We start from the raw sequence: 15,604 nt of genomic DNA, 5'->3' as shown, positions 1-15,604 counted from the left end.
ACAACACAGCAGTTAGCAGCGGTTGTCGGGGGTCAGTTTATCTACCAGTCCTGGATAAGCATGTCTAAGCGCAAACAGGCAGAGGTTAAGGCCTGACTTCTGCTCCCGGCCGACCCGGGTTCAAATCCGCCTGCCGACCTCTCGGGTGTTTGAGAGGTGGTGAAATGGGAGGTGGCCCCCCATCTTGTGGACGGTGTAGGACGTGATAAAATCAATTCGCGGGCTGACCAGGAACTAAGTTGAGGCGCCGTTGATCCGCTAGATTTGGTTGGATGCTGGTGGTGAGTTGCCAAACTCAAAGAGTACACTCTGAAGTCGGATGGGGTGAATGGCTTAGGGTGCCCCTCTAGTAAGGGAGAGCAGGGAACTGCCTCGGGAAGGAGGCCACTGGTGAAGCTTAACCACCCTGTAAAAAAGGAGAGCTATGTGCGCCAACGCGCCTGCAGCAGTAATAAGAACACGTTGGCGGTGATTTACGCGCGCGGTGGCAATACGGCAGGAGGACGGCGGTGAGGTAGGGCTTTACGTGGGATGTGATATGGTGCCAGTGGAAGGTGGGGTTTAGGAGGAAAAGACAGAGTTCGGATCTGGGTTATGGTCTTTAACGAAAGATCTCGGATGCAAACGAAGGGTTAACAATTTTTGTGGATGTGTTAAGGCCTGTTCGAATTCCTTCTTTTCCTTGAGGTGCATGCTGCGGTACCGTTGCGTAGTAGCGATGGCCAAGGAGCCCAATGGATCGTTTGGACTGGTATGGTGGCCAACTGGGCATCAGGTTAGGTTTAGTGGTTTAGATGACATCCAGTCGTTTATGGTTTTCAAAATATTCAAGATTGTGACGCCGCTATTCCGAAGCATTATATAGGGCGTCAGGCGGTAATGGTAACCGTCGTCGTCGGTTGTGTTTCTGCGTTCCTCGGGACAGGGAGCGCATATGCGACCCGATGTGGCGGGCGGATGGTGCGTGGACGTGCGTGGTGCGTGGGTGATGCGATAAACGGTCTGAAAGGCTCAGCTGCACTGTGAAATGGACAATTGCGTGGATTGAGCCCCAAAATTTTAATATTTACAACAGCAGAGGTACCATATGCATCCCAAAAACATATTCAGACCGGCGACACGCCCTTCGATCTTTATTTCCAGGCGGATACCCAGCTATCACTCTCGACTGGTGCTAATTATATATTCCGATGTGCACAACGCCATATAAGTTCTGCACAGCACATGAGGGAGCGGCTCCGAGACCTGCGGCCGACTCCTGATTCCAAATCCAGACACGTTTGATGCTAACTGGTGGGATGGGGCTATGGCATCAGCATTAAAGAAATTAAGATATTAAAGAGTATTCAGCACTAGAGTTGACATGCCTTGACCTAGTTTTGATAAAATTTGCATGTAGAAACTGTGGGATAGACGAAGAGTTTGGTGTGACGGTTTCTCCGTGGAAATGATTTTCCTTTGCTTTATTTTGAAAACGCTGATCTACATTGTGTAAATGACGCGCTTTTCTATAAGTTTCTCCACTTTATTCGTATGCTGCCTTGGACTTTTGTCCACAATTGCAGCATCAAACCCTGTTCAAGATGTGCTTATGGAGCTTTTCGGGACCGAAGCAAACGACGAAAAGGCGCGAAAAGCCCTTTTGACGCATCTTGACACGCTTTTGGCGTTAGGCATCAGTAGGTCAGGCGAGGAGCTGCTCCACATCCCTGAGTACGAGGACGCTCGGGCGAGGCAGCTTGGAACAAGCATTGCGCAGTCATTGGCAACCAGTAAACTAGATGATTGGGCCGACCGGGTCGGGCAGCTTGTACCTAAGCTCAACGAGACCAAAAGTTTTGCAATGGTCCGGCGTCTTCTTGTGGGCTCTTTATTAAAGCACTGGCTGGAACATGGCGCCCAGCTTCCCGACGCGAGTGCGGCGAAAGTACAGGACTTCCTCCTCAAGGTGTGTATATAGGGTGGCCCGTTCGGGCTGCAGCGGGATCAACCATCTTCACGCCCCTGGCCTGGTCAACGTGCCTACCATCGGGCATGGTTGCAGTTACCAGCTGGCATGCGTGCATCTACATGTGAACGGGTTTTTGCGTGCGCGGGTCCACATCCGATTTCCTGATCGCGGCACTTCTCCGCAGGCCGCTCCTATTTGGGGACGTTGCGCCGACCAGCGGCTACGAAAGCACCCAGTCTTGTAAATCTGTGTGACTCCAGCGCCCGCCGCAAATCCATACCCCTACGGCTTTGCGTGAACGCTTTCTGCTTGCCTATTGGTGCAATCTGTTGCTAGCACGTGCGTGCGGGCGTGCATACGTGCATGGTCGCACACAGTCTCCTATGTACATCCCAGGCATGTCGCCATTGCATCGCAACGACACAAAAACACTAGCAACCTTCAGCTGCAATATCACCAAGGGGGCCCCCAGCACACACTCCCGGAAAACCTAACCGGCCCTCCTGCCCTCCCATGCAGTTGTACAACGCGCACCGAATAGGTGCCGTGCACAAGGGTGTCATGGAGTATTTACACGTTTCCAAATCGGGGGGCACCAGCTGGTGCCATATAGCAGGTGGGTGACAGGCAAACGGTGGATTTCCATTCCTTTCACTGACTCTGAGCCTGTGTGTAGATGAGCGCACCTCGTCAAATTGAACTGACGAGAGCATTTTTGACAAGAGCTGAGCCGAAGAACAAAGCGCGCATCTTCGGTTAAAACGGTGCTGGATGTAAAACGGAGCCCCGCCCCGAAACCTTGAAAACAGGCGGCATATCTAAAATAAACTCACAATTGTCGCGCGAACATTTGTTGAGACAAGGCTCCGCAGCCACAGAGCACACAATCAGGGGGGTGCAGTGCAGTTGCATGGCTGCGCGGGTGGCTTCGGCAGTTGGTGAAAAGTTTAAATGGCAGTTGTTGCTTTGGGCGTCGGTATTCCTATAGATAAAAAAATGCCCGTAATGTTACCCCGCAACTGACCTTGGCGCAAACTCCCTCCCCAGAACTCAACGGCTGTACAACGGAGCGGTACGACAAGTCGTACGTCTGTCAGATAAAGAAGTTTGATGATAAGGTCCGGTGGCTGAACATGACGTTCCACATGTTGCAAGTCCCCGTGTACCGAGTACCCCAGTATGTGTTGAAGAGGTGCGTGATGCACCTCTGGCGACTGGCAGGAACAGGGGCCAGTTGTGTTGACTTTATATCGTAGTAAGGCCACTTAGGGCTTTGGGCTGCCTTTGAGACTGGTCAATTGCACGTGTTGACTGGTTTGCCTAACTAGGCATTGCGGGTTGGTTGACCTCGCGGGACGGTTAGGAGCCGCGAGCTAGCTGACTTGCTGAGTAAGAGCTGGACGAGAGTTGCGCTCCTGGCTCGCTGTTCTTCTGTGTTGAAGTTGTTGACTTTTAATATCCTGGTGGATGGGTGTGCTGCCGGGCTGCTGGGCTTGCTGAGCTGACCAGGTGGATTAGGGTAGCTAGATAGATTGTGCAGGTGCTGTTCTTGACTGGACTGGGCTGTGGGTCTGCTGCTTGTCACTGCAGCCACAGGAGCAGCTATCCACCGAAGGTTATACACAGTCCTGATTAGGCAACAGCTGGGGCCGTATGCATGTTAACATAATGGTTGGCTCTATGCATGTACGTATGTATGTAACATACGTGCATGGCGTGGTACGTGTGTAATGAGGGTGTGAGAGGCGCTCCAGGAGTCTCAGTGCTGTCGCAGCTCAACCCTCCATACACGTCCCCATACAGCCATACAGCCATATCGCACCCTTGCCACCTCCTCGGTGGTCTGTCAGGCCCTCCATCTCCTTCCCGTTCTCTTCCTCGCCCCCCACCTTACTCTTCCTCAAAATTATGTAATGCACCATGAACCAGGTTTTCGCGATATGGTACTTATCGTAAGAGTCACGATGTGGCCGCCTGTGCCGCCAGAAGACGTCTGGTCGCCACTCGCGGGTACAACTACTATTCCAATGAGTACACGGTACATGGGGGGCATAAGGGCATGGACAACGCGCACATGTGCAGCGACTTCTTCAACGCAATCGTGCTACGGTAAGTTAGTGGAATTACCGCGGCTGCTGGCACCAGACTTGCCCTCCAATGGATTGATCTTTTATTAAGGGGTTTAGATTGTACTCATTCTAATTATCAGACGCTAAGCGCCCGGTACTGTTACATATTGTCACTCCCGTCCTCTCCCTCCCTGCCTACCTGCCATCGTCTCCCTCCCTACCTCCCTCCCTGCCTCCCTACCTGCAGCGACCCTCTAAAGCGGCTAGTGTCACACATGAAGTTTGTGATGTGGACTATGAGCGGTGACAGGGGCTACAATGACACACTGCTATTCAACCGAATGTACGCCAATCGTACATCGGAGTTCTGGCAGGTACGGTGCCGTAGTGTGTGGCACAGTGCCATATTGTAAGGTGCTATCTCCACTTGCGGCTCTTGCCCGGTGCAAGGCAATCTTGTTGGACCGCTGGAAAACACCCGGCCACCTCACCTTGCCGCCCTTGCAGCCCACCTTGCCACTTACCCCTGCCATCAGCCCCCAGCTCGCCTCGCATCCCTGGCCGCCTTCCTACACGCCTCATGTTGGCACATAGCCTCTCTCATGCCCTTTCCCTCTCACTGCGTTCTCTCTCGCCTGCTGCCCCAGGCTGCCCCATGCTTCCACCTCTGTACCATTCCCCTGGTGGCTCCGGCTCTGCCACAAGTGCCTCCCCTCAGCCTCCTTAACAACCCCCTCCTCTCCGCTACCTGCTGTCCTCCTCCCCCCAATTCCTCCAGTCCCTGGGCCCCGCCATCGTTGATAACTACTTTGTTCGGTCGCTGCTGGGTGAGGCGGCCTTCCATGTGCCAGTGGGGGCAGTGACTCCGGACATGTTGAGACTGGCCAAACACGTTCTGGCGCAGTTTGACATGGTGGTGGTTCTGGAGCAGGTAAGTCGCCGGGAGGCGTTGGGGAGGCTGTGGGAGGGGGGACGGAGTGGGGACAGAAGGGGGATGGAATGAAAAGTGTGTTTGGGGGTATGCGGGGGGGTTGCATGGATGGGCACTGTTGGAGTTGTAGTGTTGTGCTGGAAGCATGTCAATGGTGTTGCACTATGGTTGTTGTACCCTCATGTAGTGTTTTTGTGCGTTTTGTTGGCCAGAAGTCAGCAGGATGTGGGGCTCTTTTGAGATTGTGTGCCGTAAGACTGTGCGACCTCTCTCTTCACTGCCTGGCCTCTTGCTGATGCTACTGCTGCTGTTGGTGGTGCTACTGCTGTTGGTGGTGGTTGTGCTGCTGCTGGTGTTGCTGTTGATGCTGCTACTGCTGCTGGTGGGGACAGGCCAGCATAGTCAAGAACCTCATCACCACCTACGGGGTGGGCTGGAAATACACCTTGGACGATGTCCACGACAAGGACTCCCAGATCCGCGAGGCCGAGTTCAACACGACCGCCTACATCCCCGAAGACCTCGACAAGCTTCTCAAGGCACAGACCGTGGATCTAGACCTGTACGACTTTGCCAAAGTACGTACGATGTACGCACGCACGCACGCCCTCCCGGTCGCTAATGTCTATCTGCCCCTTCCCAACCCATACCTCTTGTTGCATCTGTCTGTTAGTGTCATGGTTGCCAGTTGCCAAAAAATTTGAATGATGAAAAATTTTTTGGAGCTGTGTCTGCTTTTGTCAGTAAAAAGGAATCAGACAAAGAAATGGAATATAAATTATTAGCCTCAAGTTGTGTAGATGTACATGTCTGCATGTTTGGGCCATGCGTGAAATCGCAAATGTATCTTCATGCGGCCCATTTCTCCCGTGTACTGTGTTATCCTGTGTTGCCTATTCAGGCCCTGGCCCAGCTGGATCCGGTGGTGTATTCGGTGGTTCGCAAGGCCAATGTGCAGCCGTTGCCGCTGGAGGTGGGCGCACTGCAGGACGACTCGCCGTGTGGGCTGCTGCGGCTGCAGAACAAGGAGATGCTGCTGGCTGCGCTGGGGGCCCGGAGACCTGTGCTGCAAACAACCAAGATGGCCGCGAAGGCGGCCTTAAAAACGGCAGGAAGCAGTAGCAGTAGCAGCAATAATCGCGGGTTGCAGGGAATGAAGCGGCGGGAATGAAAGTGAGGTGGCTAAGGGGCAAGAGGGATCAGATGCCAATTGTAGTGGTGGTTAAAAAAATCCGGACATGACATCACATCATGACAGAACAGAACCGCTTGGGCGGACGATTCAGCAGCAGAGCAGAGCAGATGTGGTGCCAGGTAGTGCAGTGGGGGCAATACAGCAGGGGACTGCACGCACACATTGGACAAAAGAGCTGGACTAAACCTGTACTGAACTTGTACTGAACTTTGGCCATCCTGAACCAGATGGCTGCATTGGGTTATCTGCCGGGTTTTACCGACCCAGTTGCGGACCGGGGAGTGGTTCCAACGTACCTGCTCTGCCTGAGGCCCAGTTGGGCTGCCGGGCATGGCATTGCATCGCATAAGTCTGCAGTTTTCAGCGTTGAGCTACTCTAGGGGGGGTCCCGCGGGGGCTTGTCATCGGGTGCATGGTGTAAGGGCGACCTGATATGCGACCTGTGTGGATGTGGTGCACGCGCATCCAGTCCATTAAGAACCCACATCCACACATACACCTACGAGCTGCGGCTGGACGAAGCGGTGGGTGATGCTCGTGCGTTTTGACGTAGGTTGTGGATGTAGATGAAGACGACGCTGGGGTTACAGACGGCGTTTGTGACGGAAGGTGCAGCTAGTGATTGAGCATGGAGGGAGGTGTGGAGGTTTGTGACGGAGGTGTGGGTATGGCGCGAGGGCATAGATGGTGCGGCTAGTGAGGGGTGAGGGAGCGTGGAGGGAGTGAGTGCGTAGTCCTTTTCGCCAGGACGTGGAACGAATTGTATCAGGTGAGGGGACGGTGCTGCCGAGTAGAGCCGAGCCACCACTCCGACCGAGGGCGGGGAATGCGGCTGAATGTTTAGCGGCGGAGTAAACGCGCGCGCGCGCGTTGCTTGCTGCGCGCGCGCATTGCATGTTCAGTGTGGGATGAAATGCGTGTTTGAGGGAAGGATGGTTGGAAGGTGGTGGGGCTATGTGGGAGGGAGCGTGGATAATAGGCATATTATGGGACCGGGTCCGACCGGGGCTTCGATGTGCACACGCCTGATGCAGCGAGCACTGGAGGCCGGATGTTGTTGCTGCTGTTGCTATTTCTATTACTGCTGCTATTGATACTGCTGTTTATAATTGCTCTTACTACTGGTATTGCTGCTGCTTTTGCTTTTTTGTCTCCTTGATTCAAACGTACACATTTTAGTGAGCGTGCGTTATTCCATTGCCACCGTGGATGTGCTGCTGTTGTGACAGTTGCAGCTAATGCTGTTGTTAGCAATTGCTGTCGCTACTGCTGCTGCCGCCATATGGCTGCTACGGATCAAGCGATTAGGGGCTTTGGGGCGGCAGCTGACATCTCTTGCGACTTTGGGGCACAAAGATGCCAGCCAAGACCGCTCTTGGAGTTGCAGCTGTATGTCCCCGTTGCGTTTACGGAGGCTCCCATCGCTGCGACTACCGTTCATGTTGGACTCATTATATTACATCACATACATACATGTGCAGCTATCACCTCAAGGGTGGCTCGGAATGACTCTTCTCGACTTGAATTGGAAGTAAGGAAAGGATGCGAGCATAAAGCTATTTAGGCCAATGGTGGATTCGTCACGGTGCATAGGTAGGAGGAGGGGACGGAGTGTTCTTTAGGGTTGATATGCAGGACCTGGAAACCTGCGTGTGTCTGGGCGTGTCGGTCGTGTGTTGTTTCGGTGCTGGTGCCCCAGCAAGGCGTGCTCTGCGAGATGGAGCTGCGGTGCAGCGCAAGGGCGATGCACCGTCCTCGCTCTAAACTGGGTACCGCCACCAGTACCGCCACCATTTTCGGACGGCCTGCTGCTTATTTCCGTGTCCCTTTCTGGCGTCTGTTGCTTGCGTCTGGCCGAAGCACAATAAATACAGCAACGCCTTTCACGGTGTTTGCATATTTTAGTTTTCGCAAGGTTGGCTTACATGATGCATGTTGAAGTTGGTATCGCCACTACCGACGCTGTTCAATTGGTGGAGGACAGTTTCGTGGCCATTCGGATTTCGTTTCCTGGACTCCTGGCAGGGCCTCAAGCGAACGTTCACGTCCACCAGCCGAACGGCCACAAAACCGCCAACCCGTGAAGGAGAGTTTGATAAGTGTGATAAACAGTACCTGAACTGTACGCTACTGCTATAAGAAACCAAAAGAGCTTGAAGTCCCTCTTATAATGGAATGCAAAAGGCGGTGGCTCCCTTGTGATATGCCGCCAGCGGATCCATTGTCCGTAATCACAGCGCCCTCCCACTGCTCCACTGCTCCCCGTGGGGTTCTCACCCTGGGGTCGAAGCAATCCTACTGGTGGTTATCCTCCCAACGATTTCGGAATCTCGGAAGGGGTGTTGAGTGCGTGTTCTAACACCACACTATATTGCCATACAGGGAACACCCAAATCCCTATCATTCCTGCATACTGAACCACGTCTTGTGTGTTCAACAGGCACAACGGCCCGGTACGGAGCCTGTCACCATTCAGAATGTCGGCCTTCTACAGGATGATGACAGCAAAGTTACCACGAGATTCCGGGCACCCCTGGCAGCCCAGGGATCTGCCTACAGCTACAGTAGGTGCATGCTGCAATCGCCGGCGTCTCCCCTCCCACATCAGCACCCATCTCGCTACAATGGCCTGAAGGACAACTTCACAACCCACCTGGCAAAGAACGGCCAGGTCACACCCGACTGCCTGCACGATGGCAACATGCTGTGGGTGCCCCCGACTGAGGCGGAGAGGGCCACCCTTCACCGCAAACATGGTCACCAACACACAACATGACAACAGTTCCCGGTAAGGAAATACATGTACTGACTGCATACCTTTATACATGTCATCGCATGTGTGTTGCAGCAGCGTACCAATTCGCTCCCCAAAATACCCTCTTCAAGGGAGTTTGCTGTCCTGCCTTATACTGCCTTGCAGGACTGTTGGTAGCTACCAGCCGCACATCTCGTGTATCATTGTTCCTTCAGTCCGGCCCTGCCGCAGCATGCATCCGACTGTCACATGAAGGCAACCATGGGGTGGACTTGTGCGTGGAGTGTGTCACGCACCTGCAGCATTTAACATAGTCTACCCCAACACAGGTACAATATTAAGGAGGCTTTGCGATTGCTCGTAGGGCCGTGAGTCGTGCACCCGGAACTCCAGCCAGGTATTTCAAGTACAGCAGCTACATCTACATACACCGTTATTATTATTACGTACACGTACATACTAACGTCCGCACCTGATGAAATTCGCCGTCTCCCGCCGTCGCCCTGATTACGTCAGGTTATGTAAGCGTTACACACCCTTTCTTTGTTTAAAAAGATTGTTTCCATTTCCTCGAGCGTTTTCCCGTTAGTCAGTTTTCAAAAAGGACGACCAAACCCTGAGATGGGCGCCACAGGATCTGGTTCTAGAATGTGGCTGGGTTCCTGTTCGACATGGGCTTTTGTGTACCATTCCTCGCCTTCGTCCTCGGTTTTGTCCTCGGTCTCATGGATCTCTCACAAACCGGCCATCTCGCACAGGCCATCCACATACTCAGCACAAGTACCCTCAGCACGGGGACGGAGAGTAGCATGAAAGAAAAAAGGCAGTGATGCCACGAAGAGGACACGAACACACACGAACACACACACACCCGCACCAAACAACAATGAAGGCAGGCGGGCACTCTCAAATCGGTATGGATTGGAGACATCTACCCCTATTCCGACGACAAGCCCACCAGAAAAATGCTCTACACACACATACATACACACATACCCTCGCGCCCCTCTCCCGTCCGAGGAAGAGAGCTTAGGTGGTCCTTCCGTTGGGGCTGGGCAGCAGCCCCTGGCCAGGGCCAGGCCCGCTCAGATACTTGTAACCTTCACACACACCTTCACACACATGCATACATGCGCACGCGCACATATATACACGACATCATCCAATGGGGCCTCAATACAGGCCTCAATATCTGTATTCAATATATATCGTTATACAATAGGGACCGTAACTAAACCTGACTCGCCTGTTGTTGTCCGTACGACCCCCACGTCGTACTTGGCTCCCATATCCAACTTACTGCTCTCTGTTCTCCGTTTTCCTTCTTTTTGGACAGCACACACACACACACACATGCCCCTCGGCTGTTATGCCGCCCGCCCCCGGACCGCCACCCCCGGCACTGACCCCGGCAACTGACCCCACACTGCGCTCAAGCGCCCCTCGAGCCACATGCCCGTGACCATGGCGCCTACGTACGACAATACCCGTACATCACCCGTCAGCGCGTCGACCAGCGCGGGGCCGGGGCACATCCCCGCGAGTCCCCATCCCGCCCCGAACAGCACCCCGCCGGCCAGCAACTTAGCGTCTATGAGTGTCGAGGTGGGGATCTGGAAGGCTGGACAGAAGAACGGCTTGTTCATCATCCTGCGGGGCCGGGGATGGGGGGCCGGATGTTGGAAGATCAGGCTAATGGAAACCTGATTCGTGTATGTGTGCATGTATATATGTATGTCGTTACAGGGTGGTATAGCTTCACCAGCGGCCCCCTTTCCCGGGGCAGTTCCCTGCTCTCCCCTGCGAGAAGGGCACCCTAATCCGTTCACCCCATCCGACTTCAGAATGTATTCGTTGGGTTCAGCAACTCACCACCAGCATCCAACCAAATCTAGCGGATCAACGGCGCATCAACTTAGTTCCTGGTCAGCTCGCAAGTAACTCGCATGTATATATGTATGTCTGGGGTTGGTGGAGGTGGCGGTCTGAGCCATGCATGTAATTGCAGAGTGGTGTGGAGCGGTGTGGAGTGGTGTGGAGTGAACTGCCAAGCGCTCTCCAGGCACCTCAGCCCACTCACTTGAAGCGCATGACGCCCTGGTAGGCCACCACGGCCACCGCCACCGCACCCGCCATGACGAACGGCAGCGAGGGGTCCCAGCTGGGCAACCCCAGGCTCAGAAAACCAACCACCTGCCGAGGAAGGAAGGAAAGGGAAGTGGGACAATTTGATGAGAAAAGGGATTACACAATAACAACAATCTGATCATCCATAATGGATGGAAATGATGATGATGACTCGGGTGGTCAAATTCTTTGAAGCCGAAAAGGGCTCGGCCCCGGTGCAGCCAGCAGTCGCCCCGCAGTATTCCGCAGGGGAGGCTGTACGGCACTGGGCTGCAAGTGGAGGAACGGTGTCGTGTTTGGACTATACGCCAGGGCCGGGTGCGGCGGCCAGCGGCGTTGCAGTGATGTATGGATCTGGTGTATACACCTTGCGAAGGCACCAACGCAAATCCATATGGACGGCGCATTGCGCGCTGTCTCCATCTCAACAAGAACGGCTGCTGATCATCTATAGCCTCCTGGTAGTGTGCGAACCCAGCCTATTAGGACATGTAAGAGATGTGCGTGAGACGGAGCAGAAGGCGAGGAAGGAAGTGCTGGAGCAGTTGGCATGGATGGGCTGGAGTTGCGGAGTGTGGCGGAGCTGATGAGCGGCGTATATCATATTATTGCTGATGGTTGGTTGTGGTTGGTACGGGACTCGCGATGATGCGTTGAGGATGGCTTTTGAGGCCGGGGCCCTTTGGCGTCTGGGAAGCCAACGCCGCGGAAAGCTATATTCGCGCACAGATGTATGTGAATTGATATTCCTTCGGTGCATCGATCGGGAATTTTAGTATTAGCTTTAAAATGCACTTCTCAGTTCAGCGTGGCATGCAAGTTCAGCGTGAGACGCAAGACGCTGACTGACTGACTGACAGACTGACAGACTGACTGACAGCACTGCACCCCGGGGGCCTCGGGCCCCCTGAAAGGCGCTTCGCACCCGGGGGGCCCTCGCCCAAAAATGGTGGTGATGGTGATGATGCAAAAGTTAAAGGAACAGGCGCCGACGGGGGCCGACGGAGGAAGGCAAAAAGAGGAAAAATGCGTCCAGCACCATATCACCGAGCATCTGTCTGTCTGTCTGTAAAGTGCTGGCTGCTGGCTTCCCGAATCTACCCCCTCCCACCCCAAGGGCGCTTCTGAGCGTACTTACAGCTTGAAAGATACGAGCAGTGACATCTGTTTGTTCGTCTGTTTGTTCGTATAATCCGTACTGCCGTACTCACCTTAGTGGGATGCGTCATGCCGGACAGCCCCAGGCCCATTGCAAAGATGACGCCAGCCAAAAGTTCCGAGCTCAGTTCTAGCCCGCGGGGCTGCTGCAGCTGCTGCGGGGACTGTGGTGGCGTCGTCAGCAGCGGCTCAGACGGCTTCAAGCCGTCACCGGTAGCTCCGCTTTGCGACGCAGCGCGCCACTGCATGAGCCGCTGTACGGCAATCAGAGCAGCGAAGGCTGCGACACCGCCCGCGGCGACGGCCGCCGCCAGCTGCGCCTCCGCCGCCGTCGGCATCGCCAACGCCGCCGGTAGCGGCGCGATGTGGAGCGCGGCGGCGCTCCCCGCGACGGTCGCCGTCAACATTCCTGAAGCCATGAAGGTGGCGGTGTAGGCGAAGCTGCGAATGGACAGCCGCGCGGATCCGCAAATGCCGTGTCCGGAGGTGCAGCCGTTGCCCATAGAGCTGCCCAGGCCCACTAACAACCCAGCCAACGCTGCCCGCCAGACCTGATCCCAATCGAACGGGACAGAGAGGGACAGAGAGGGGTGGTAGATTATATGGAGACTACAACTGCCGGGGAGGGAGGGAGCAGCAAAGGACTGTGGGGGGCTGTAGTCCCGAGTCGCAAGTTGGGAGACAAAAGAACGGCAGTGCAGCAGCAGTAGCAGTAGCAGTAGCAGTAGCAGCAGCAGTAGCAGCAGTTGCAGCAGCAGCGGCGGCGCGGTGTTCGGTTGCGTTTCAGAATGAGCGGGGTATGGGATCGGCAACGGAGCGCTTATCATCAGAACATACATTTTGCATTTCTTAACCTAACTTCCTGTTTAGATTTTTGCACGTTTTTAAAAGCGTCATAATTTACAACATCCTCTATGCCATAGCTTTTCTCACACTTTTCTCACCGGAAAGGCACTTGGCAACACCGGAAGGGCGCTGGGCAGCACCAGCGCCAGGGCGGCGCTGCCCAGACCGAGCCCCAGCACGAAGACGAAGCGCCAGCTCGCTAGGTCGCCGGAAGTAAGGCCCCTTGGCGGCGGAGCATCAACAAGAGAGGCAGCAGGTTTTGGAGGAGTGACAGAACGGCGGGCGGCAACCCGGGGGAGGCCTGTGCCGTGATCAAATGCAGAGACCGAACTGTACTTCTGATGGTCGCCAAAGGGCGGGTTGGTCGAACATCCAACCGCATGTCGGTGGACGGTTTCGGGGAACTGCTAGGACAACACGGAGCACAGCGGCCGTACGCATTTAACTACGACGAAAACGAACCAACGACTCCATCGCCGATCTCCTTCATACTTGCCAGGATTAATGGTACTTTGGTAAAAAAATATTTTCACGCGTGAAGAGATAATTTGTATGTCTCATCCTTAATTTACTATGCCTTACTGCCTGGAACTGTCGCGATATTCGCGGTCACGCGCTTACTTGACTGCTCCAGAGATGCCGAGTACGCGGCCTGTCGTGAGGAGCTTTCCCGCGGTGGCAATCCCAAGCAGCAATCCGCCCAGGACCGCGGTGGCTGGCGTGAAGGAGAGAGCAGTGTAGGTTCCTGTGTGAACCAGATATTCCGAAAGAAGCAGCCAAAAGTCAATTGCAATCGTACAATATGTCTAATAGTTCCTATCAGTATTTTTTGGCGGGCCTTCTGGTGGAGGTCCGAGGACTTTCGTCAATTGGGGGGCCTATTGGCAAAGTCCCCCGCGGTCGCGGGTTTCTGAGCCTTCCCTTTGGGTTCGCTTTCTGCTGTCTAGGTGACTTGCGTTGTCTGGTCTGGGTAGGTGTCTTGTTTGTCCTGTTCGTCTCAGGTGCAGTAATAATGCACGGCACGCTGGCCCGCTGGCTCTACTTTTCCTTATAGTCTGGAGCCCACTGTAACCACCACACACACCACAATATGACCGAGGCACCTCGGATGGCAATTGCATATGAGTATTAAAGATTAGGGTTGCGATATAAGAAATAAATAAGGGTCGCAATAGTAATAAGGGCCCCATGGGGCTCGGAAAGTCGAAATCGTTCACTCGACTCGCCTGCTGCCGTTCCCGCCGTCGCAGCCGAAAGCGCACTTGTCAACTCCATGGACGCGTGCGTCGTAACCATCCTCTTGGGTGAGCGAAAGTAGGCCAAGAGGTTTGGTTGGTGCTTATTGCAACGTAATCCTGTGGGGATAGTGTTTGCGATGCGACGCGAAATAATTGAGCAGCTGCAGGGTTGCACTCACACAGGCGATGCAATTCATATAAACATAAAAACAGAACAACTCAAAAAATGTGATACCTTGAACTTATGGTAACCTGAGGAGCTGGAACTCCATTCTAACTTAGCTTTGGACAAATTGTCAAACCGTACCGTGTGACGGTGCGTGGTACTCGCGGGTGCGGGATGAACACCAGCGATGGTAAAGAAAATCACCAATAAGGGCTGCTGGGGCTCCGCAAAGTTTCGGCGAAGTCGAGCGAACTAAACTTGTCGCCATGTGGTTGCTGCTGCCTGAGTTACAGGATGAGTACAATGCTTTGTGATAATGTGTAATGAAAGTATTTCTACTGTGATATTTATGAAGCAAACCGGCATGTAGCCAAGCGGGTGGAAATCCATTGCTCACCAGGGTAAAACGCGTTGCACACCCATTCGTCATCCGTACGGCATTTTAGGATTAGATATGTCAACATCAGACATTTCACCCTTGACAAGCGGTGTTGGAAAGTGCTCTTAGGTACACTCAGGCTTGACACTTCGGTAGTTTGATTAGTTGCCGTTATCCCAATACGACATCGGATCAGGATTGGCTACGGTATGCTTATATACTGCTTGCGTATCCTTTCTCTCTCTCTCCTTGTGTAACGATATGAGCGAGTGATGTGTTCACTGAAGGACTCTTATCTCTAACAGGTTATGAGCCCCGCGCTTTAGCGTGCGGTCATCCGTTTGCCCGGTGGTGCCTTTTTCTGCTGTGTGCGGACTTAGCTGTAGGCAAGGATGAAAATAGATAAGGAGGATTTTTATTTCTCCATTAGCACCTTTCACCTCTTGAAGGAGCACGTCATCGGCGTCCTTCAACGTAAAGGACTAGCGAACGCGATCAGCCCCGTGCAGGCTACGCGGGATGTAGTGACAGACGAGCAAGACCAGCGAGCTTTGGGCGTTATCAAGGAATTCATCCGCGTCCTGGAGAAGCCCCTGTACGCGCGTCACGCGAAGGCGTACGACCTGTGGCTTGCTTTGGCGGCTAAGTATGGGCAGCAGACTCGAGCTGCGAAGAGCTTATTGGTTCAACGGTTGACCCAATTCAAGATGGAATCGAGCGAGACGATCAGCGATTACATCGCGAGGTTCCAAGCGCTTCGACTAGAGTTCGCAGCCATCGATATTAGTT

The 15,604-nt window shown here is 54.1% G+C and overlaps 1 protein-coding gene across 1 annotated transcript; it reads left to right on the top strand.

Annotated features, from left to right (window-relative positions):
- Positions 1 to 71: 71 nt before the first annotated feature.
- Positions 72 to 6,122, top strand: VOLCADRAFT_103443 (uncharacterized protein; the record flags this gene model as incomplete). The annotated part of the gene is made up of 11 exons (XM_002947435.1): positions 72 to 775; positions 926 to 960; positions 1,566 to 1,948; positions 2,471 to 2,567; positions 2,999 to 3,143; positions 3,938 to 4,060; positions 4,268 to 4,394; positions 4,668 to 4,724; positions 4,799 to 4,951; positions 5,344 to 5,529; positions 5,853 to 6,122. Exons 1-11 carry the CDS (start codon positions 735 to 737, stop codon positions 6,120 to 6,122), a joined length of 1,617 nt encoding a protein of 538 aa, XP_002947481.1. The 5' UTR covers positions 72 to 734.
- Positions 6,123 to 15,604: the final 9,482 nt, after the last annotated feature.

Source organism: Volvox carteri, assembly GCF_000143455.1.
Source record: "Volvox carteri f. nagariensis unplaced genomic scaffold VOLCAscaffold_6, whole genome shotgun sequence".
Classification (NCBI taxonomy): Eukaryota; Viridiplantae; Chlorophyta; class Chlorophyceae; order Chlamydomonadales; family Volvocaceae; genus Volvox; species Volvox carteri.
The sequence above is the reverse complement of the archived record's forward strand: the minus strand, read 5'-3'. Positions and strand labels throughout refer to the sequence as shown.